Source organism: Pongo abelii, chromosome 13, assembly GCF_028885655.2.
Source record: "Pongo abelii isolate AG06213 chromosome 13, NHGRI_mPonAbe1-v2.0_pri, whole genome shotgun sequence".
NCBI lineage: Eukaryota > Metazoa > Chordata > Mammalia > Primates > Hominidae > Pongo > Pongo abelii.
In genome coordinates, this window is record NC_071998.2 from 116,475,640 (window position 1) to 116,495,429 (window position 19,790).

The 19,790-nt window shown below is 48.6% G+C and overlaps 1 protein-coding gene and 1 pseudogene across 3 annotated transcripts in view; one reads left to right on the forward strand and one right to left on the reverse strand.

Moving 5' to 3' along the window:
• Positions 1–3,548: 3,548 nt before the first annotated feature.
• On the reverse strand, positions 3,549–4,203 carry LOC100940238 (small ribosomal subunit protein uS2-like; annotated as a pseudogene).
• Positions 4,204–7,853: 3,650 nt separating this feature from the next.
• Positions 7,854–19,790, forward strand: part of RABEPK (Rab9 effector protein with kelch motifs) — a 34,484-nt gene continuing 22,547 nt past the window's right edge. For all 3 annotated transcript variants that reach the window (XM_024252815.3, XM_024252817.3, XM_024252816.3), the window contains exons 1-4: positions 7,854–8,577; positions 8,779–8,908; positions 11,325–11,383; positions 15,910–16,067. In XM_024252815.3, the coding sequence (XP_024108583.2) occupies positions 11,331–11,383; positions 15,910–16,067 (211 nt within the window). In that variant the 5' untranslated portion in view covers positions 7,854–8,577; positions 8,779–8,908; positions 11,325–11,330. The remainder of the gene's footprint in view (positions 8,578–8,778; positions 8,909–11,324; positions 11,384–15,909; positions 16,068–19,790) is intronic.

The following is a 19,790-nucleotide window of genomic DNA, read 5'->3' on the forward strand; positions in this document are numbered from 1 at the left end:
TTGTTGAGGCCGGGTGCAGTGGCTCAAACCTGTAATCCCAGTAGTGAAGCCAAGGTGAGCAGATCTCTTGAGGCTAGGAATTCAAGACCATCCTGGCGAACATGGTGAAACCCAATCTCTACTAAAAATACAAAAATTAGCTGGGCATTGTAGCACATGCCTGTAATCCCAGCTACTCCAGAGTCTGAGGCATGAAAATCGCTTTGAGGTGGGGGTTACAGTGAGCTGAGATGTGCCACTGCACTCCAGCCTGGCCAACAGAAAAAAAAAATTGTTGAGGTGAGGTCTTGCTGAGGCTGGTTTTAAACTCCTGGCCTCAAGCTATTCTGCTGCCTTGGCCTCCCAAAGTGCTGGGATTATACGTGTAAGCCACCATACCTGGCAGTGAGCAAATATTTAATTGCAAATTGTGATTAGTACTCAAAAGGGAAAATAGGAGGTACTATAAGCAAGAAAAATGGAGTAGACGAGGTCTACCTTTGGCTGGGCACAGTGGCTCACGCCTGTTATCCCAGCATTTTGGGAGACCGAGGCGGGCAGATCTTTTTGAGGTCAGGAGTTCCTGACCAGCTGAGATCCCACCACTGCAGTCTAGCCTGGGAGAGAAAGTGAGACCCTCAAAAAAAAAAAAAAGTCTACATTTTCTCACTTGTACTTGTGTCCTTTGGGGGAAAAAAAAGGGCCCAGCGTGGTGGCGCACGCCTGTAATCCCAGCACTTTGGGAGGCCGAGGCGGGTCGATCATGAGGTCAGGAGTTTGAGACCAGCCTGGCCAATACAGTGAAACCCTGTCTCTACTGAAAATACAAAAAATTAGCCGGGTGTGATGGTGTGTGCCTGTAATCCCAGCTACTTGGGAGGCTGAGGCAGGAGAATTGCGTGAACCTGGGAGATGGAGGTTGCAGTTGCAGTGAGCTGAGATCGTGTCATTGCACTCCAGCCCGGGTGACAATGTGAGACTCCGTCTTAAAAAAAAAAAAAAAGAAAGAAAGAAAAAGAAAAACTTAGCCTGGTGTGGTGGTACGTGCCTGTGATCCCAGCTACTCAGGAGGCTGAGGCTGGAGAATCACTTGAACCTGGGAGGCAGAGGTTGCAGTGAGCCGAGATCGCGCCACTGCACTCCAGCCTGGACAACAGAGCGAGACTCCGTCTCAAAAAAAAACAGGCCTACTTTAGGTTGATAACATAGTGGAGGTAAAGTACAGGATGTAGCTTCTAGCACCATGTGGGCAGAGTTCATATACAGGCTCTACCACTTATTGTGTGACTTTGGGGAAGTTATTTATCCTTTCTGTACTCCAGTTTTCTCAGCTCTAATATGGAGATAATAATAATGCTTACCTCCTCTGGAGATTGTAAGAATACTACTTACCTCATAGGCTTGTACAAAGGTTTAACAGAGTTGGTATATGAAAATGGCTTAAAACAATGTCTAGGCCGGGCACAGTGGCTCACACTTGTAATTCCAACACTTTGAGAGGCCAAGGCAGGGGGATCACTTGAGCCAAGGAGTTCAAGACCAGACTGGGCAACATAGTGAGACCTCATCTCTACCAAAAAAAAAAATTAAAATTAGCCAGGTTTGGTGCTGGCACATACCTGTAGACCCAGCTACTCTAAAGACTGATGTGGGAGGATCACTTGAGCCCAGGAGGCCAAGGCTGCAGTGAGCTGTGATTGTGTCACTGTACTACATCAGGGTGACAGTGAGACTCTGTCTCAAAACAAAAAACAAAGACAAAAAAACATTGTCTAGCACAGAGTGAGTGCAATATGAGTGTTAACTCTGAGTATTAGGTGGTCAGGAAAGGCATTTCTGAAGGTGTAACATGTAAGACTTTAGAAAAAAAAATGTAGGAGGCTGGGCATGGTGGCTCACGCCTGTAATCGCAGCACTTTGGGAGGCCCAGGCGGGCAGATCGCTTGAGGTCAGGAGTTCAAGACCAGCCTGGTCAACATGGTGAAACCCCATCTCTACTAAAAATACAAAAATTAGCCAGGCGTGGTGGTGCGTGCCTGTAATCCCACCTACTGGGAAGGCTGAGGCAGGAGAATCGCTTGAACCCAGGAGGCAGAGGTTGCAGTGAGCCGACATTGCGCCACTGCACTCCAGACTGGGCGACAAAGCGAGACTCCATCAAAAAGAAAGAAAGAAAGAGAGAAAGAGAGAGAGGGAGGGGAGGGGAGGAAAAAAGGCAGGACAGGTACAATGACTCATGCCTGTAATCCCAGCACTTTGGGAGGCTGAGCTGGGCAGATTGCTTGGGCCCAGGAGTTCGAGACTAGCCTGGGAAACATGGCAAAACCCCATCTCTACAAAAAATATAAAAATTAGCCGGGCATGCTGGCATGTGCCTGTAGTCCCAGCTACTCGAGAGGCTGAGGCGGGAGGATTGCTTGAGCCCTGGAGGCGGAGGTTGCGGTGAGCCAAAGTTGTGCCACTGCACTCCAGCCTAGGCAACAGAGTGAGACCCTGTCTCAAAAAAAAGAAAAAGGAAAAAAAGGTAAAGGGATAATCTGCTTAGAATTTCTTGGAGAAAAAAATTCAAATGGAAGAAGATGCTGTTATGCTGTTGTTGTTTAGATATTTTTCTTTTTTTTTTTTTTTTTTAGAAACTGATGTTTATGGCCAGGCACGGTGGCCATAAACACACACACCTGTAATCCCAACACTTTGGGAGGCCAAGGCGGGCAGATGACGAGGTCAGGAGATCGAGACCAACCTGGCCAACATGACGAAACACTGTCTATACTAAAAATACAAAAATTAGCGTGCCTGTAATCCCAGCTACTCAGGAGGCTGAGGCAGGAGAATTGCTTGAAACAGGAAGTCAGAGGTTTCAGTGAGCCGAGATCGCGCGACTGCACTCCAGCCTGGCGAAAGAGCGAGACTGTCTCAAACAAAAAAAAAAGAAACTGATGCTTATTTTCCATCAACCTTATTTCCATGTTGCTTAAGAGCCCCTGCAAGAACAACTTAAGACCATTCAGTGGTCTGAACGGTGGGAGCTGCAGACCAGTCTTCTGTGGCAGGCTGAGTGCTCCGGTCTTCAGTAGGGAACTGCTGAATAGGCACAGAGGATACCTGCACCCATCAGACCAGTCTGCAACCTCAGGCTGAGTAACAGTGAACTCAGGAGCTGGAGCAGTCCATTCACCCTGAAATTCCTCCTTGGTCACAGCCTTTTCAGCAGCAGCTTGCTCTTCTTTTTCAATCTCTTCAGGATCTCTGTAGAAGTAGAGATTAGGCAGGCTGGGCGCGGTATCTCACGCCTGTAATCCCAGCACTTTGGGAGGCCAAGGCGGGCAGATCATGAGGTCAGGAGATTGAGACCATCCTGGCTAACACGGTGAAATCCTGTCTCTACTAAAAATACAAAAAATTATCTGGGTGTGGTGGCAGGCACCTGTAGTCCCAGCTACCCGGGAGGCTGAGGCAGGAGAATGGCAAGAACCCAGGAGGCAGAGGTTGCAGTGAGCCGAGATCGCGCCACTGCACTCCAGCCTGGGTGACAGAGCGAGACTACATCTCAAAAAAAAAAAGAAGTAGCGATCAGGCATGACCTCCCACAGGTGTTCACAGGAAATGGTGCCACATATGTGTAGAATTTCCCAAGCCAGCATCCACCACATCAAACCCACTGAGCCAGCTCCCTTATTGTTGCATGGGATGGCAATGTCCACATAGTGCAGTGGAGAATCTGTGTTACACAGAGCAATGGTAGATAGGTTAACATAAGATGCCTCTGTTTGAGGCTGGTGGTCAGCCCTGGGGTCAGTAACCACAAAAAGCTGTGGCTCCCGGAAGGAGCCTGGATCTGGTTAGTGAGGTTCCAGAAGTGAAGTGGCCAGCAATTGGAGTGGCTCCGGTGGCAGCAGCAAACTTCAGCACAACCCTCTGGCCAGTATTCCTAGGGGATATAACACTGGCATCAGCAGGGTTTTCAATGGCAACAATGGCATGAGCTGCCAGCAGAAGCTTCTCCCAGGTCCTCTTCAGATTTGTGATGTAGATGCCATCACTTTTCCTTTTATAGATGTACTGTTCCATCTGGAAGTCAAGATTGGTGCCACCTAAGTGGGTTCCTACTGCAAGGAACTTAAGGACATCCTCCTCCTTCATTTGCAGGACAGCAAGGGCTCCGGACATTGTGAAAGTTTCCCTTTAAGTTATGATGGGAATCCAGAACAACCCCATAAGGACCCCTCTGTGGGTAGCATAGAAAACTGTTTGGCTGTTTCTCTTTCTTTCTGTTTTTTGGTTTTTTTTTTTTTTTTTTTTTTTTTTGAGACAGGCTGTCGCCTTTTTTTTTTTTTCTGTCGCCTAGGCTGGAGTGCAGTGGCACAATCTCGGCTCACTGCAACCTCTGCCTCCTAGGCTCAAGCAGTCCTCCCACCTCAGCCTCCCAAGTAGCTGGGATTACAGGCGTTCATCTCTACACCTCGGTAATTTTTGTGTTTTTAGTAGAGACGGGGTTTCACCATGTTGGTCAGGCTGGTCTCGAATTCCTGACCTCAGTTGATCGGCCCACCTCGGCCTCCCAAAGTGTTGGGATTACAGGCGTGAGCCACTGCGTCCAGCCACAATTCACTTTTAATCTCTGAACCTCAGTAATTGGGAATAAATCCTATTCAAGATACCTTCTCAGAAGTGGGAAGGAAGACGAATAGGGAGATGGATGTGAATGTTCTTCATAAACTGTAAAGTGCTTAAAAGGAAGGTCTCACCGGCATTCATTACTTCCCTTGCTGATGCATCAGTAAAGATGTCAGTGGTGTGCTGTTCTAGTGAAAACAGGTGGCAGTCCTCACATTACCACACTATCTGACAGCAGGAAGCTCCCTCCTGCAGACCTACCTCATTGAGTGAACATCATTCTTCACATCCACAGCAGAGAGAAAAGAAGAAAGCATGCGTCAGAGTGTTGGGCGAGCTTTTAGGAGAGGAGTTAGACACTTCCAGTGGTTTGGTATGGAGATGGGGTAACAGAGCTTGATGACTGGAATGCATTCTTAGTCTTCCTTGCAAGAAACAAGAGATCTGGGTTCCTGGTTTTTCCATTTTATGTGGGGTAGTTATTTTAACTTCTCTGGGCCTTGATTTCCATTTTTAAAAACAGATCTCATGCCAGGCACAGTGGCTCACACCTGTAATCCCAGCACTTTTGGCGGCGGAGGCGAGTGAATCATTTGAGGTCAGGAATTTAAGACCAACCTGGCCAACATGGTGAAACCCTGTCTCTATGAAAAATACAAAAATTAGCCAGGCATGGTGGTGCGCACCTGTAATCCCAGGTACTCAGGAGGCTGAGGCAAGAGAATTGCTTGAACCTGGGAGGCGGAGGTTGCAGTGACCTCAGATCATGACACTGCACTCCAGGCTGGGCGACCGAACAAGACTCCATCTCAAAATAAGTAAATAAATAAAAATAGAAATAGAAAATAAATCTCAGGCAGCCCGGCACAGTGGCTCACGCCTGTAATCCCAGCACTTTGGGAGACTGAGGTGGGTGGATCATGAGGTCAGGAGTTCAAGACCAGCCTGGCCAAGATGGTGAAACCCCGTCTCTACTAAAAATGCAAAAAAAATTAGCTGGGTGTGGTGGCGGGCATCTGTAATCCCAGCTACTTGGGAGGCTGATGCAGAGAATTGCTTGAACCCGGGAGGCGGATGTTGCAGTGAGCCGAGATCATGCCACTGCACTCCCCCAGCCTGGGCGACAGAGCAAGCCTGTCTCAAAAAAAAAAAAGAAAATAGATCTCAGGCATTCCACATTCTCAAATGTGATTTCTAGTCTAAAAGCATAGGTTCACCAGGCACGGTGGCTCATGCCTGTAATCCCAGCACTTTGGGTGGCCAAGGCAGGTGGATCATCTGAGGCTAGGAGTTCAAGACCAGCCTGGCCAACATGGTGAAATGCTGTCTCTACTCAAAGTACAAAAATTAACCATACGTGGTGGCCACGCCTATAATCCCAGCTACTTGGGAGGCTGAGGCAGGACAATTGCTTGAACCCAGGAGGCAGAGGTTGCAGTGAACTGAGGGCGCCACTGTATTCCATCCTGGGCGACAAATCGAGACTCCATCTGTAAATAAATAAATAAATAGGTCCCACAGTGAAAACTGGTTGCTATTTGCCCACAAACCTCTTCCAATTTTTCTTGTTGATGTGCCACTCCAGCATGGCACCTTGAAACAGAGCTAGCCAGAAAACACCGGGGACATCAGAGCATTCTGCAGCTGTGAGCAGAAATGTACATGGAGATGCACATGGACACATGGCAGAGCTAACCTGGTCTTGGTTTTCTTTCCTGAAGGAGAGCAGAATGACTGAATATCCCTAAACTTCTCTTTGGCAGACAGTCAATGGGGATTTTTCCACTAAAGTGGGAACTCACAAAGACTCCATATGTTTGAAAGAGCTGCAGACCTTGAATTCCATTTTGTCAATAAATTTTGGTTATGGTTTCAAGTAGCTAAAATATTCCTTTCACCAACTTGGCCTTTCACCTGTATTAGCACACCCTCTGAACAGTTCTGTCTGCACAGTAGGTAGTACTATCCTCATTCTATAGATGAGGAACTAGGGTTCAGAGTGGGTAACTTGCCAAATGTCAGAGTTAGATGGTTAGTGCTGGACCCTGGATTTTTTTTTTTATTTTTTTGACGGTCTTGCTCTGTTGCCCAGGCTGGAGTGCAGTGGCATGATCTCGGCTCACTGCAACCTCCACCTCCTGAGTTCAAGCGATTCTCCTGCCTCAGCCTCCTGAGTAGCTGGGATTACAGGCACACGCCCAGCTGATTTTTTTTTTTTAGACAGAGTCTTGCTCTGTTGCCCAAGCTGGAGTGCAGTGGCATGATCTTGGCTCACCACAACCTCTGCCACCCGATTCAAGTGATTCTCCTGCCTCAGCCTCCTGAGTAGCTGGGACTATAGGTGTGCACCACCGTGCCTGGCTAATTTTTGTATTTTTAGTAGAGATGGGGTTTCACTATGTTGGCCAGGCTGGTCTCGAACTCCTGACCTCGTGATCTGCCCTCCTTGGCCTCCCATAGTGCTGGGATTACAGGCATGAGCCACTACACCCAGCCTGGAGCTTGGATTTTACCCCAAGTATGTTTGATCTCTTCCCACTAAGCTACCATAGCTCTATACTCCAGGAGCTCCTGTTTCTAACCTGCGCTGTTTTCTCTATTTCCTAGGACACAGAGACAGTTTCAGAGACTGGAGTTCTTTGAAACAGACATAAGAGAGCAAGCCACCTCTCTATTTTCAGGAAAGATACAGAGAACCTATGGTTATGAACTAAAACAAAGATAATGTAGATTCTGAATATGTCTAGAGACATTGTTCATTTATAGTCAGGAATAGCTTTACCCTTGACAGAGAACTCTGTGCCAGCTGCTGGGTGCTGAGCACTTTTATTTACATTATATTATGTATTCCCCACCACAATTACAACATACATCTTTTTTTTTTTTGAGACGGATCCGGCTCTGTCACCCAGGCTGGAGTGCAGTGGCACTATCTCGGCTCACTGCAACCTCCGCCTCCCAGATTCAAACAATTCTCCTGCCTCAGCCTCCTGAGTAGCAGGGATTACAGGCGCCCACCACCACGCCTAATTTTTGTGTTTTTAGTAGAGACGGGGGAGGGGGGGTTCACTATATAGGCCAGGCTGGTCTCGAACTCCTGACCTCGTGATCCGCCCGCCTCGGCCTCCCAAAGTGCTGGACTTATAGGCGTGAACCACCGCGCCCAGCCTATGATAGAAATCTTATTAGCTCCATGGTTACAAACAGACAACCCTGAGGCCTGGAGGAAAGTAACTTCAGAACAGATACTCTCCTGGCTGAACTTTTTATTTATTGCACTTTTGGCAGTCGTCCCTAGTTGTCTTTTTGTTTGATCTCTCTCTAGTTAAGACTTGCTCCTGGAGGCAAAGGGTGGTGGTGTCTGGCTCAGCATAGCACCCGCCATAATTACAAATGGCAATTATGGAATGAATCAGCTGTTTAAAGCACCAAATCTTGAGCTGGCCCGAAGACTGCGCAGGAGGATTGCATGCTCAACTCTCCCTTTGAGAAACTGTTAACAATCGTTGTAACTGGAAATGTAACTGTTATGCCCTCCCCTCCTTTTATTTATTTTTTTTTTTTGAGAGGGAGTTTTTGCGCTGTTGCCCAAGCTGAAGTGTGGTGGCGCCCGGCCCTGTTAGCCCCTTATAGAGTAGATCAGCTGCCGCAGGAATCTAGGTTCCCCAAATGGACGCCCGAACCCGGCATTGCGCAAATCGTTTCCAAGTAGCCCCGGCTTATTTATCCCGTCCGGGAGGGAGGGACCCAGGGAAGGCCCAGCCCACTTGGTTCCCGAGAAATGCACAGCCTGGCGTCCACTCCCGGTCTAGGAGACCCATCCACGGCCAGCCCAGGAAGGCAGCGCCGGGCCCTGGGGGGAGCAGGGAAGAGGGTGCGGTTGGCCTGGACGCTCTTCCGGGTCCTGGGAGGAGGGCCCGGACCTAAGCCCCGCCCCTCCGGGGCGGAGTCACGGCTCGCGACTGGCCTAAGTCGCTGCAGGTAATGAGGTCCCGGGCTGGAGGGTAGGGGCGAGGGTCCCCGCATACCGAGTCTATCACAGTCTCGGGCAGCGGTCTGAATCTTTTAGGGGAGTGGGCCCAAGCCGGGTGCAAAGAACGGGGAAGGGCCTTCCCTGGCTCCGTCCCGGCCACTTTGACCGAATCAGCCTGTTCTTTCCCGACCCCGTCTCGTATCCCGTAGAACTGCCACGTGGGGATGAGATTTGCTGGGCGGGTAGCGGCGGCGGCTGCTGCGGGAGGTCCCGCCCACGTGAAGCCAGCCTAACTGAGCTCTGGACTTTGGGGACAGCTGTCAGTGGCCTAGGCCGCAGGTGAGATTTATCCATTCATCTCTCAATCTATTTTCTTTCTTCATTCACTAGCCACTCCCCGACTTCTACTCTATGCCAGGTCCATTGGTAGGTACTCGGAATGGATCTGACAGGCCCAGCCCTCTAGGAACTTAGTCCAGTGGAATTTAACCTAGAATCTAGTCTAGAAGCCTTAAATAGATAAACATTCCAAATGATTCCTGCAATGGTGGTGGCTAATACCTTCAGAGCCCAGTGGGTGTAAGAAGGAAGTAACTTGGAAGTGGGTGGAAGAGAAAAGGGCAAATCAGGGAAGGTTTCACCAGGGAAGGGACTTTTGAACTGGGCTTTGAAGGTTAACTAGGAGTTTGCAAATTTCCCAGAAGGGAAGCTATATTACAAATAGGGGAAGCAGAACAGGCTGCAAAATTATGAAAAGGCCTGCCATATTACAAGAACAGCAAAAAAACCAATAATGCAAGAGATTGTGGAGGTGAGTTCACAGGAAAAAAGCTCGACAGCAGAAGGCCTTACTTTCTGTGCTATGTTGAGGCCAAGATTTATCCTAGAGCTCAGTATTTGTCAGCTTCTTTAAATATTTTGTCCTTTGAGCGGAGAGCAGTGGCTCATGCCTGTAATCCCAGCTTTTTAGAAGGCTGAGGTGGGAGAATTGCCTGAGGCTAGGAGTTCGAGACCAGCCTGGACAACAAAGCGAAACCTCCATTTCTATTTTTTTTCTTTTTTTTGAGATGGAGTCTTGCTCTGTCGCCAGGCTGGAGTGCAAGTGGCACAATTTCAGCTCACTGCAACCTCCGCCTCTTGGGTTCAAGCAATTCTCACGCCTCAGCCTCCTGAGTAGCTGGGGCTACAGGTGTGTGCCACAACGCCCAGCTAATTTTTTTTTGTATTTTTAGTAAAGATGGGGTTTCACCATGTTAGCCAGGATGGTATCGATTTCCTGACCTCATGATCCGCCCGCCTCGGCCTCCCAAAGTGCTGGGATTACAGGCATGAGCCACCGCTCCTGGCCCCGTTTCTATTTTTAATTAAAAAATAAATAAATGGCCGGGCTCAGTGGCTCACGCCTGTAATCCCAGCACTTTGGGAGGCCGAGGCGAGCCAAGTTCAAGATCAGCCTGGTGAACATAGTGAAACCCCGTCGCTACGAAAAATACAAAAAAAATTAGCCGGGTGTGGTGGCACTTGCCTGTAGTCCCAGCTTACTCTGGAGGCTGAGGCAGGAGAATAGCTTGAACCCGGGAGGGGGAGGTTGCAGTGAGCCGAGATCCTGCCACTGCACTCCAGCCTGGGTGACAGAGTGAGACTCCATCTCAATAAATCAATCAATAAATAAAGCTGCTGCCCTGGCGCAGTGACTCACGCCTGTAATCCGAGCACTTTTGGAGGCCAAGACGGGCAGATCATTTGAGGTCAGGAGTTTGAGACCAGGTTGACCAACATGATGAAACCCCGTATCTGCTAAAAATACAAAAATTAGCCAGGCATTGTGGCGGGCGCCTGTAATCTGAGCTACTCGGGAGGCTAAGGCAGGAGAATTGCTGGAACACAAGAGGCGGAGGTTACAGTGAGCCAAGATTGTGCCACTGCGCTCCAGCCTGGGTGACAGAGTGAGACTCCATCTCAGAAAAAATAAAAATAAAAAATAAAGCCAGGCGTGGTGGCTCATGCCTGTAATCCCAGCACTTTGGGAGGCTGAGGCGGGCAAATCACCTGAGGTCAGGAGTTAGTGACCAGCCTGGCCAGCATGGTGAAACCCCGTCTCTACTAGAAAAGCTAGAAAAATGAGCTGGGCGTGGGTGGGCACCTGTAATCTCAGCTACTCAGGAGGCTGAGAAAGGAGAATCATTTAAACCTGGGAGGGGAAGGTTGCAGTGAGTGGAGATCGCACCACTGCACTCCAACCTGTGCAACAGAGTGAGATTCTATCTAAAAATAATAATAATAATAAAGATAAATACATAGGCCAGGCCGGTGGCTCACACCTGTAATCCCAGCACTTTGGGAGGCCAAGGCGGGTGGATCAGCTGAGGTCAGGAGTTTGAGACCAGCCTGACCAACATGGTGAAACTCCATCTCTACTAAAAATACAAAAATTAGCTGGGCGTAGTGGCACATGCCTGTAATCCAAGCTACTCGGGAGGCTGAGGGAGGAGAATCGCTTGAACCTGGGAGGCAGAGGTTGCCATGAGCCGAGATCGTGCCATTGCACTCCAGCCTGGGCAACGAGAGCGAAACTCCATCTCAGATAAATAAATAAATAAATAATAAAAATAAAGATGAAAAGTTGGTGGTGCTTATTCAAATCAATCAGGCCTAGAAATTAGTACATTCAACAGGAAAGGTTTAAAAAGGAGGTTGAATTGATTAAGATGATAATCATAAGTGTCTAAAAAGTGCCTTTCTTTCTTATGCATAGGACACCATGAAGCAGCTGCCAGTCTTGGAACCTGGAGACAAGCCCAGGAAAGCAACATGGTCTGTAAGGAAGGATCCAGACACAGAAAAGCATGAGTTTTTGTTTCATTTATAAGTAGTTTACTAACATATTTGATCATCAGCAAAAAAGGGTAGAGATGAAACTGTCTGCAGTTTCTGGTAATTAGACTCAAACTGTCTGAGAAGGTCTTCAGAGGAAAGATAGGGGGGCAGTAATTATCACAGAGAAGATGTTAATTTTATTAAAATCCATTTACCAGAAAGAGTAAGGCACTGACCATCTGGCATCCTCAGCTCCAATGCTGTGTCTTCCCCCGAGCTCTGACTCATTTTTAAGATTTTTAGGAAATTAGATTTGGATTAAACTGGCTTCACTATTTCTTGGCTGTTTGTTCAAATAACCCTTTATTCAACAACCAACATTGGCCTGATGGGGGCAGCTGCTCTGTGGGTGCTGGAGGTAGAATTGTAAATAGTCTCTGTGTACTGGGTACTACAGACTAAGCAGGTGATGGTGATAAAATGTGATCTGCTCTGAGTCAGGGCCCACAGAAGGTTGTAGAGAGGTGGCAGTTCTTCAACAGGACCTTGAAGGAGAGACTCCAGACTGGCTTCCACGCATCTGTCTTGCTCTGTACCCAGAATACAGCCAATCATGGCATTTCCTAGTTTAAAACCCTTTTGTGCCTCCCTGTTGGTGTTGGGATAAAAATCAGACTCTTGGGCTGGGCATGGTGGCTCATGCCTGTAATCCCAGCACTTTGGGAGGCCAAGGCGGGTGGCTCAGCATGGTGGCTCATGCTGTAATCCCAGCACTTTGGGAGGCCAAGGAGGTCAGGAGTTTGAGACCAGCCTGACCAATATGGTGAAACCCCATCTCTACTAAAAATACAAAAATTAGCTGGCATGGTGTTGTGCAACTGTAGTCCTAGCTACTAGGGAGGCTAAGACAGGAGAATTGCTTGAATCCGGGAGGCGGAGGTTGCAGTGAGCCGAGATCATGCCACTGTACTCCAGCATGGGCCACAGAGCAGGAATCCATTTCGAAAAAAAAAAAAAAAAGGCCGGGCGCGGTGGCTCACGCCTGTAATCCCAGCACTTTGGGAGGCCGAGGCGGGCGGATCACGAGGTCAGGAGATCGAGACCACTCTGGCTAACATGGTGAAACCCTGTCTCTACTAAAAATACAAAAAATTAGCCGGGCGTGGCGGTGGGCACCTGTAGTCCCAGCTACTCGGGGGGCTGAGGCACTCTAGCCTGGGCGACAGAGCGAGACTCCATCTCAAAAAAAAAAAAAAAAAATCAGACTCCTGACCAGGCGCAATGGCTCATCTATAATCCTAGCACTTTGGGAGGCTGAGGTGGGTGGATCACTTGAAGCCAGGAGTTTGAGACCAGTCTGGCCAACATGGCAAAACCTCGTCTCTACTAAAAATACAAAAATTAGCCGGGAGTGGTGGTGCATGCCTGTAATCCCGGCCACTCAGGAGGCTGAGGCAGGACAATTGCTTGAACCTGGGAGGTGGAGGTTGCAGCAAGCCGAGATGGTGCCACTGCACTCCAGGCTGGGCAACAGAGGGAGACTCCGTCTCAAACAAACAAATTAGACTTCTTAAACTGGCCCAATGGTCCCTGCAAAATGTTTCTGCCTGTATTTCCAACCTCAAATCCCATGACTTGTTCCTTTGTTCTCTTTCTCTTCTTTATTGTGCCCTGTGCACTGTTCCACTCAGGAGCTGTTCATGCTGGTCTCTTTGCCTGGACTGCCCTTTCCCTCCACTTTTTGTCCCTCTCTTTTCCCAGCTTATTTTATTTTAGAGACAAGGTCTTCCTCTGTGGCACCCAGGCTGGAATGCAGTGGTAAAATTGTGGCTCTTTATAGCCTCGACCTCCTGGCCTCAAGTAACCTTCCCGTCTCCATCTCCCAAGTAACTGGGACTGTTGGTGTGTACTACCATGCCCAGCTGATTTTTTCTTTTTTCTTTCTTTTTTTTTTTTTTAGAGACCCAGTCTCGCTATGTTGCCCAGGCTGGTCTCAAACTCCTGGGCTCAGGCGATCCTCCCACTCTAGCCTCCCAAAGTACTGAGATTACAGGTGTGAGCCACCACACCTGGCCTACCCAGCTAATTTCTACTCATACTTCAGGTCTCTCTCCAAATGGTGCTTCTTCAGGAAGCCTTCTCTCACCACCCTATCTCCCTGGCTCCTTACAGAGTGAGACCCTCCTAAGACATGCATGTCCTCATACTATATATTCTGTACTCCTTTCTACCACAGTTGAAGTGAAACAGATAGTTGTGAAACTGTTGAATGTTTCTTTTCCCAACTAGTCTGTAAGGGCTATCAAGGCAGGGACTTTTTTTTGTTATATCCACCATCTCTGGATGGCTGTGTGCTTTTGGTAAATTACTTAACCTTTCTAAGCTTCAGTTCCTCCGTTGTAGAACTCAGATGATGGTAACAGCTGTCATCCTCAAGGGGTTTTTTTAGTTTTTGTTTTTGTCTTTGAGACGGAGTCTCACTCTGTCGCCAGGTTGGAGTGCAGTGGCACGATCTCGGCTCACTGCAACTTCCGCCTCCTGGGTTCAAGCGATCCTGCCTCAGCCTCCCAAGTAGCTGGGACTGTAGGTGTGGGCCACCACACCCAGGTAATTTTTGTATTTTTAGTAGAGACGGGGTTTCATCATGTTGCCCAGGATGGTCTCAATCTCTTGACCTCATGATCTGCCTGCCTCGGCCTCCCAATGTGCTGGAATTACAGGCGTGAGCCACTGCGCCTGGCCCTCAAAGGGGTTTTGTGTAGATTAAGTGACATCAGAATAGAGATCTGAATGGGAAACAGATTTGGCAACCACTGATGAATATATAGATGAGTGATAATTGAAGTTATCACTACAGATAACATTAATCAGGTAAGCAAATGTAAAGTGAGGAAAAGAGAATCTTGAGAATGACTGAGAGTCAGGAGGTGGCTGGTAGGAAAGGAGTCGGAGAAGGAAGCAGAAAGGACAACCAGAAAGGTGAGTGCAGAACCAAAGGAAGGGATGTGGGAAAGACAGGCTGGGAGAAAGGCACAGGAAGTGGGGAGAGGTCAGGAGTCCCAAACACCAGAGAGGTCAAATAAGACAGGGCCCGAAAAACAGCTACAGAATTTTCTTTTCCAATCAGGAAGCTTCAAGTGTGTTTTCTCAGTCAGCATTCAGAATCACTGTGGAGAGTGGAATGGGCTGGGCGCGGTGGGCGCGTCCCTAGCACTTAGGGAGACCAGGGCAGAAGGATTGCTTGAGGCTGGGAGTTCAAGGCTGGACAACATAGTGAAACCCCATCTCTACTAAAAATACAAAAATTAGCCAGGCATGGTGGTGCGCGCCTGTAGTCCCAGCTACTCGGGAGGCTGAGGCAGGAGAATCACTTGAAGCCTGGAAGTGGAGGTTATGGTGAGTCAAGATTGCACCACTGCACTCCAGCCTGGGCAACAGAGCAAGACTCCGTCTCAAAAAAAAAAAAAAAGAGAGAGAGAGAGATAGTGGAATGATCGAATCCTGTATGTGATTTTTCAGAGTGCTAGCTTTGGCTTCCATCAGATTGAGCTTTGGGGGTAATCTGGAAAAGCTCTGAAATCAATAAATTCTGGATAATTTTTTTGATGGAGAGGAATCACTGGCTAGTGGCAAGAGCCCCAGGGCTGTTGGTACCATGTGGTGGCACATAAAGCTCTCGCCACCATTTATTTAGTCCTTCCCTGCCCTGTTTTGACGTCTTGTCTTAGTCTTCACAATCATCTTTTGCAGTAAGAACTGTTGCTGTCCAGCCAGGCATGGTGGCTCATGCCTGTAATCCCAGCAATTTGGGAGGCCGAGGCGGGCGGATCACCTGAGGTGGGGAGTTCGAGACCAGCCTGACCAACATGGAGAAACCCCATCTCTACTAAAAATACAAAATTAGCTGGGCGTGGTGGCACATGCCTGTAATCCCAGCTGCTAGGGAGGCTGAGGCAGGAGAATCGCTTGAACCTGGGAGGCAGAGGTTGCAGTGAGCCGAGATCGCGCCATTGCACTCCAGCCTGGGCAACAAGAGCAAAACTCCATCTTAAAAAAAAAAAAAAAGAACCATTGCTGTCCTCATTTCACAAACGAGTAAACTAAAGTTCAGAAAGGTTAAGTGACTTCCAAAAGGTCACACATCTAGGAAGTACCTGAGCTAGAATTTGAACCAGATCTGTCTGAATTCACACACCATGTTCACAGCCACCATCCTGTACCAAGACCCATCACTGAACATTTCTGGAGGCCAGTTTCCCTATCTACCAAATGGGGAAAAATAAGCCCAGTGCATTCCTACCAGATTACTGTGAAATGAAGACAGTGACAAAATTGAAAAGCCAAAGACTGTGTGCAAAGGGGAGGTACTATTATTAATCAGAGAAGTGCTGCTTTGTTAGGTACAATTTAAAGTGTCTGCATAAGGCCCTTCATTCTGGTGAATATTTCATGAGGAATGGAAAGAACACACTATTGCGTTTATTCTCTGCTCAGGCCTCCTGAATACATCCTTCCTTTGGCAGGTACACCTTGACTCTCCCTGGAGACAGCCCCTGTGCTCGAGTTGGCCACAGCTGTTCATATTTACCCCCAGTTGGTAATGCCAAGAGAGGGAAGGTCTTCATTGTTGGGGGAGCAAATCCAAACAGAAGCTTCTCAGACGTGCATGCCATGGATCTGGGTAAGACCAGCAGCTGTGGAGTACATGCCCTGTGGCCAGAGAACAGGGCTGTGTGCTGCTAGCCATGAGCAGGGCATTCCTAAAAACACCAGCAGGGTTTTCCTATAAGAAAAAATGGCCAGGGCCAGGTGCGGTGGCTCATGCCTCTAATCCCAGCACTTTGGGAGGCCAAGGTGGGTGGATCACCTGAGGTTAGAGTTCGAGACCAGCCTGACCAATATGATGAAACCCCGTCTCTACTAAAAATACAAAAAAATTAGCCGGGTGTGGTGGTGGGCACCTGTAGTCCCAGCTACTCGGGAGGCTGAGACAGGAGAATTACTTGAACTGGGGAGATGGAAGTTACAGTAAGCCAAGATCATGCCACTGCACTCCAGCCTGGGCGACAGAGCAAGACTCCGTCTCAAAAAAAAAAAGAAAAAAGAAAAAGTGAGCATCACTGACAGATCCTAATGTTTCTTAGCAGGCCCCTGGCACACATTCATCTGACCAGTACCTCGTTGTTTAGGGGGAGAGAACCCTTATGGAGCCCTGGTTGTCCAGCCATTTATTCATCAAATATTTCTGTAGGATACATTGATGACTCCCACCACTCATTCTATTCACATATCCAATATATCACCAAGCTCTATGTATCTCTTATTTTTGTTTTTTTGTTTTGTTTTGTTTTTTTGAGATGGAGTTTCGCTCTTATTGCCCAGGCTGGAGTGCAATGGCGCGATCTTCACTCACTGCAACCTCTGCCTCCCAGGTTCAAGTGATTCTCCTGCCTCAGCCTCCCCAAGTACTTGGGATTACAGGCATGCGCCACCATGCCCAGCTAATTTTTTTTTTTTTTTAGACGGAGTCTCACTCTGTCGCCAAGGCTGGAGTACAGTGGCGCAACCTTGGCTGACCGCAACGTGTGCCTTCCGGGTTCAAGCGATTCTCCTGCCTCAGCCTCCTGAGAAGCTGGGATTACAGGCGCCCACCACTACGCCCAGCTAATCTTTTGTATTTTTAGTAGAGACTGGGTTTCACCATGATAGCCAGGATGGTCTCGAACTCCAGACCTCGTGATTCGCCCTCCCCGGCCTCCCAAAGTGCTGGGATTACAGGTGTGAGCCACCACGCCCAACCTGCATGTCTCTTATCTTTATCCATGTCTGTCCATTTCCACTACTACTACTGTAGTCCAAGCCACTGTTATCTCTCAACTAGACTTACAATAGCCTCCTCACCGGCCTCCCTGCTTCCAAGTTTACCCACTATACAGTGCATTTTCTGTACCTAGCCAGTGAATATCATCTAAAATGTGAATCTGACCACCATGTCACTCCCTATTTCAGACCTTTCTCAACCTCCCTTCTTTTTTTTTTTTTTTGAGACCAAGTCTTGCTCTGTTGCCCAGGCTGGAGTGCAGTGGCGCCACAAACTCGGCTTACTGCAACCTCTGCCTCCTGGGTTCAAGCAATTCTCCTGCCTCAGCCTCCTGAATAGCTGGGACTACAGGTGTGCGCCACCACGCCCAGCTAATTTTTGTATTTTTAGTAGAGATGGGGTTTCACCATGTTGATCAGGCTGGTCTTCAAATCCTGACCTCGTGATCCTCCCACCTCGGCCTCCCAAAGTGCTGGAATTACGCATGTGAGCCACTGCACCAGCCTTTTTTTTTTTTGAGGCAGTGTGTCACTCTGTCACCCAGGCTGGAGTGCAGTGGCACAATCTTGGCTCACTGCAACCTCTGCCTCCCGGGTTCAAGCGATTCTCCTGCCTCAGCCTCCTGAATAGCTGGGATTACAGGTGCGTGCCACCAGCCTGGCTAATTTTTGTATTTTTAGTAGAGATGGGGTTTCACCATGTTGGCCAGGCTGGTCTCAAACTTCTGACCTCAAGTGATCTGCCTGCGTCAGTCTCCCAAAGTGCTGGAATTACAGGCGTGAGCCACCGAGCCTGGCCCCAACCTCATTTCTTGGCTCTCTCCAACCCACATTTGCTGCACTGGATACCCTTCAGTTCCTTGAACACAGCTTGAGCTCTCTGGCCTCCACACCTTTGCACACACAGATCCCGCTGCTGGGAATGTTTTTCCCTTTTCTTATCATCTGGCTACTCTGTATCTTTCAGATTTCAGATTAAATGTCACTTCTACCAGGAACCTTTCCTGTTACCTCTGGACTCGTTCAGGCACTACATGACTCTGTATGTCCGTAGTCTCATATGCTCTTCCATCCTGTCTGCCTTCACAGCCCTATCACATGTGATTGTTTCTTGTCTGTCTGCCCCACAAGAACATAAGCTCCTTAGAAACACACAGCATATTTTCCTCATCATTGTATTCCAGACACTACCACAGGGCTTAGTACAGAGTGGGTGCTCTATAAGTATTTAAATGAATGAATGAATGAACCTGCTAATAAGAAACAACTGGGGCCAGGCACAGTGGGAGGCCTGTAATCCCAGCACTTTGGGAGGCTGAGGCGGGCGGATCACGAGGTCAAGAGATCGAGACCATTCTGGCTAACACGGTGAAACCCTGTCTCTACTAAAAATACAAAAAATTAGCCGGGCGTGGTGGCGGGCACCTATAGTCCCAGCTACTCGGGGAGGCTGAGGCAGGAGAATGGTGTGAATCCGGGAGGCAGAGCTTGCAGTGAGCCGAGATCGTGCCACTGCACTCCAGCCTGGGCAACAGAGCGAGTCTCCATCTCAAAAGAAAAAAAAAAAAAAGGAAATGATTATTAGCTGGGCGTGGTGACTCACGCCTGTAATCCCAGCACTTTGGGAGGCCGAGGCAGGCAGATCACGAGGTCAGGAGGTCAAGACCATCCTGGCCAACATGGTGAAACCCTGTCTGTACTAAAAATGCAAAAAAAAATTAGCTGGGCATGATGGCTTGTGCCCATAGTCCCAGCTGAGGCAGGAGAATTGCTTGCATCTGGGAGGCAGAGGTTGCAGTGAGCCAAGATTACGCCACTGCACTCCAGTCTGGCAATGGAGCAAGATTCCATCTCAAAAAAAAAAAAAGAAAAGAAAAAGAAAGAAACGATTATTCTTTGCTCTACACAAGGGCAGATGTTGAACAATGGTGGCCCACTTACGTATTTTGTTAGGTCCATGTAACGTTTCCATATTGTTTTAATCTTAAGTTTTTTTTTTTTTTGAAATGGAGTCTCAAACTGTCACCCAGGCTGGAGTGCAGTGGCACGATCTTGGCTCACTGCAACCTCTGCGTCCTGGATTAAAGTGATTCTCCTGGGCCGGGCACAGTGGCTCACCATGCTGTAATCCCAGCACTTTGGGAGGCCGAGGCGGGCGGATCACGAGGTCAGGAGATCGAGACTATCCTGGCTAACATGGTGAAAACCCATCTCTACTAAAAATACAAAAAAAAATTAGCCAGGCGTGGTGGCGGGCGCCTGTAGTCCCAGCTACTCGGGAGGCTGAGGCAGGAGAATGGCATGAACCTGGGAGGCAGAGCTTGCAGTGAGCCGAGATCGTGCCACTGCACTCCAGCCTGGGTGATAGGGCGAGACGCTGTCTCAAAAAAAAAAAAAAAAGTGATTCTCCTGCCTCATACTCCCAAGTAGCTGGAACTACAGGCACGTGCCACCATGCCCAGCTAATTTTTGTATTTTTAGTAGAGATGGGGTTTCACCATGTTGGCCAGGCAGGTCTTGAACTCCTGACCTCAAGTGATCCACCCACCTTGGCCTCCCCAAGTGCTGGGATTACATGCGTGAG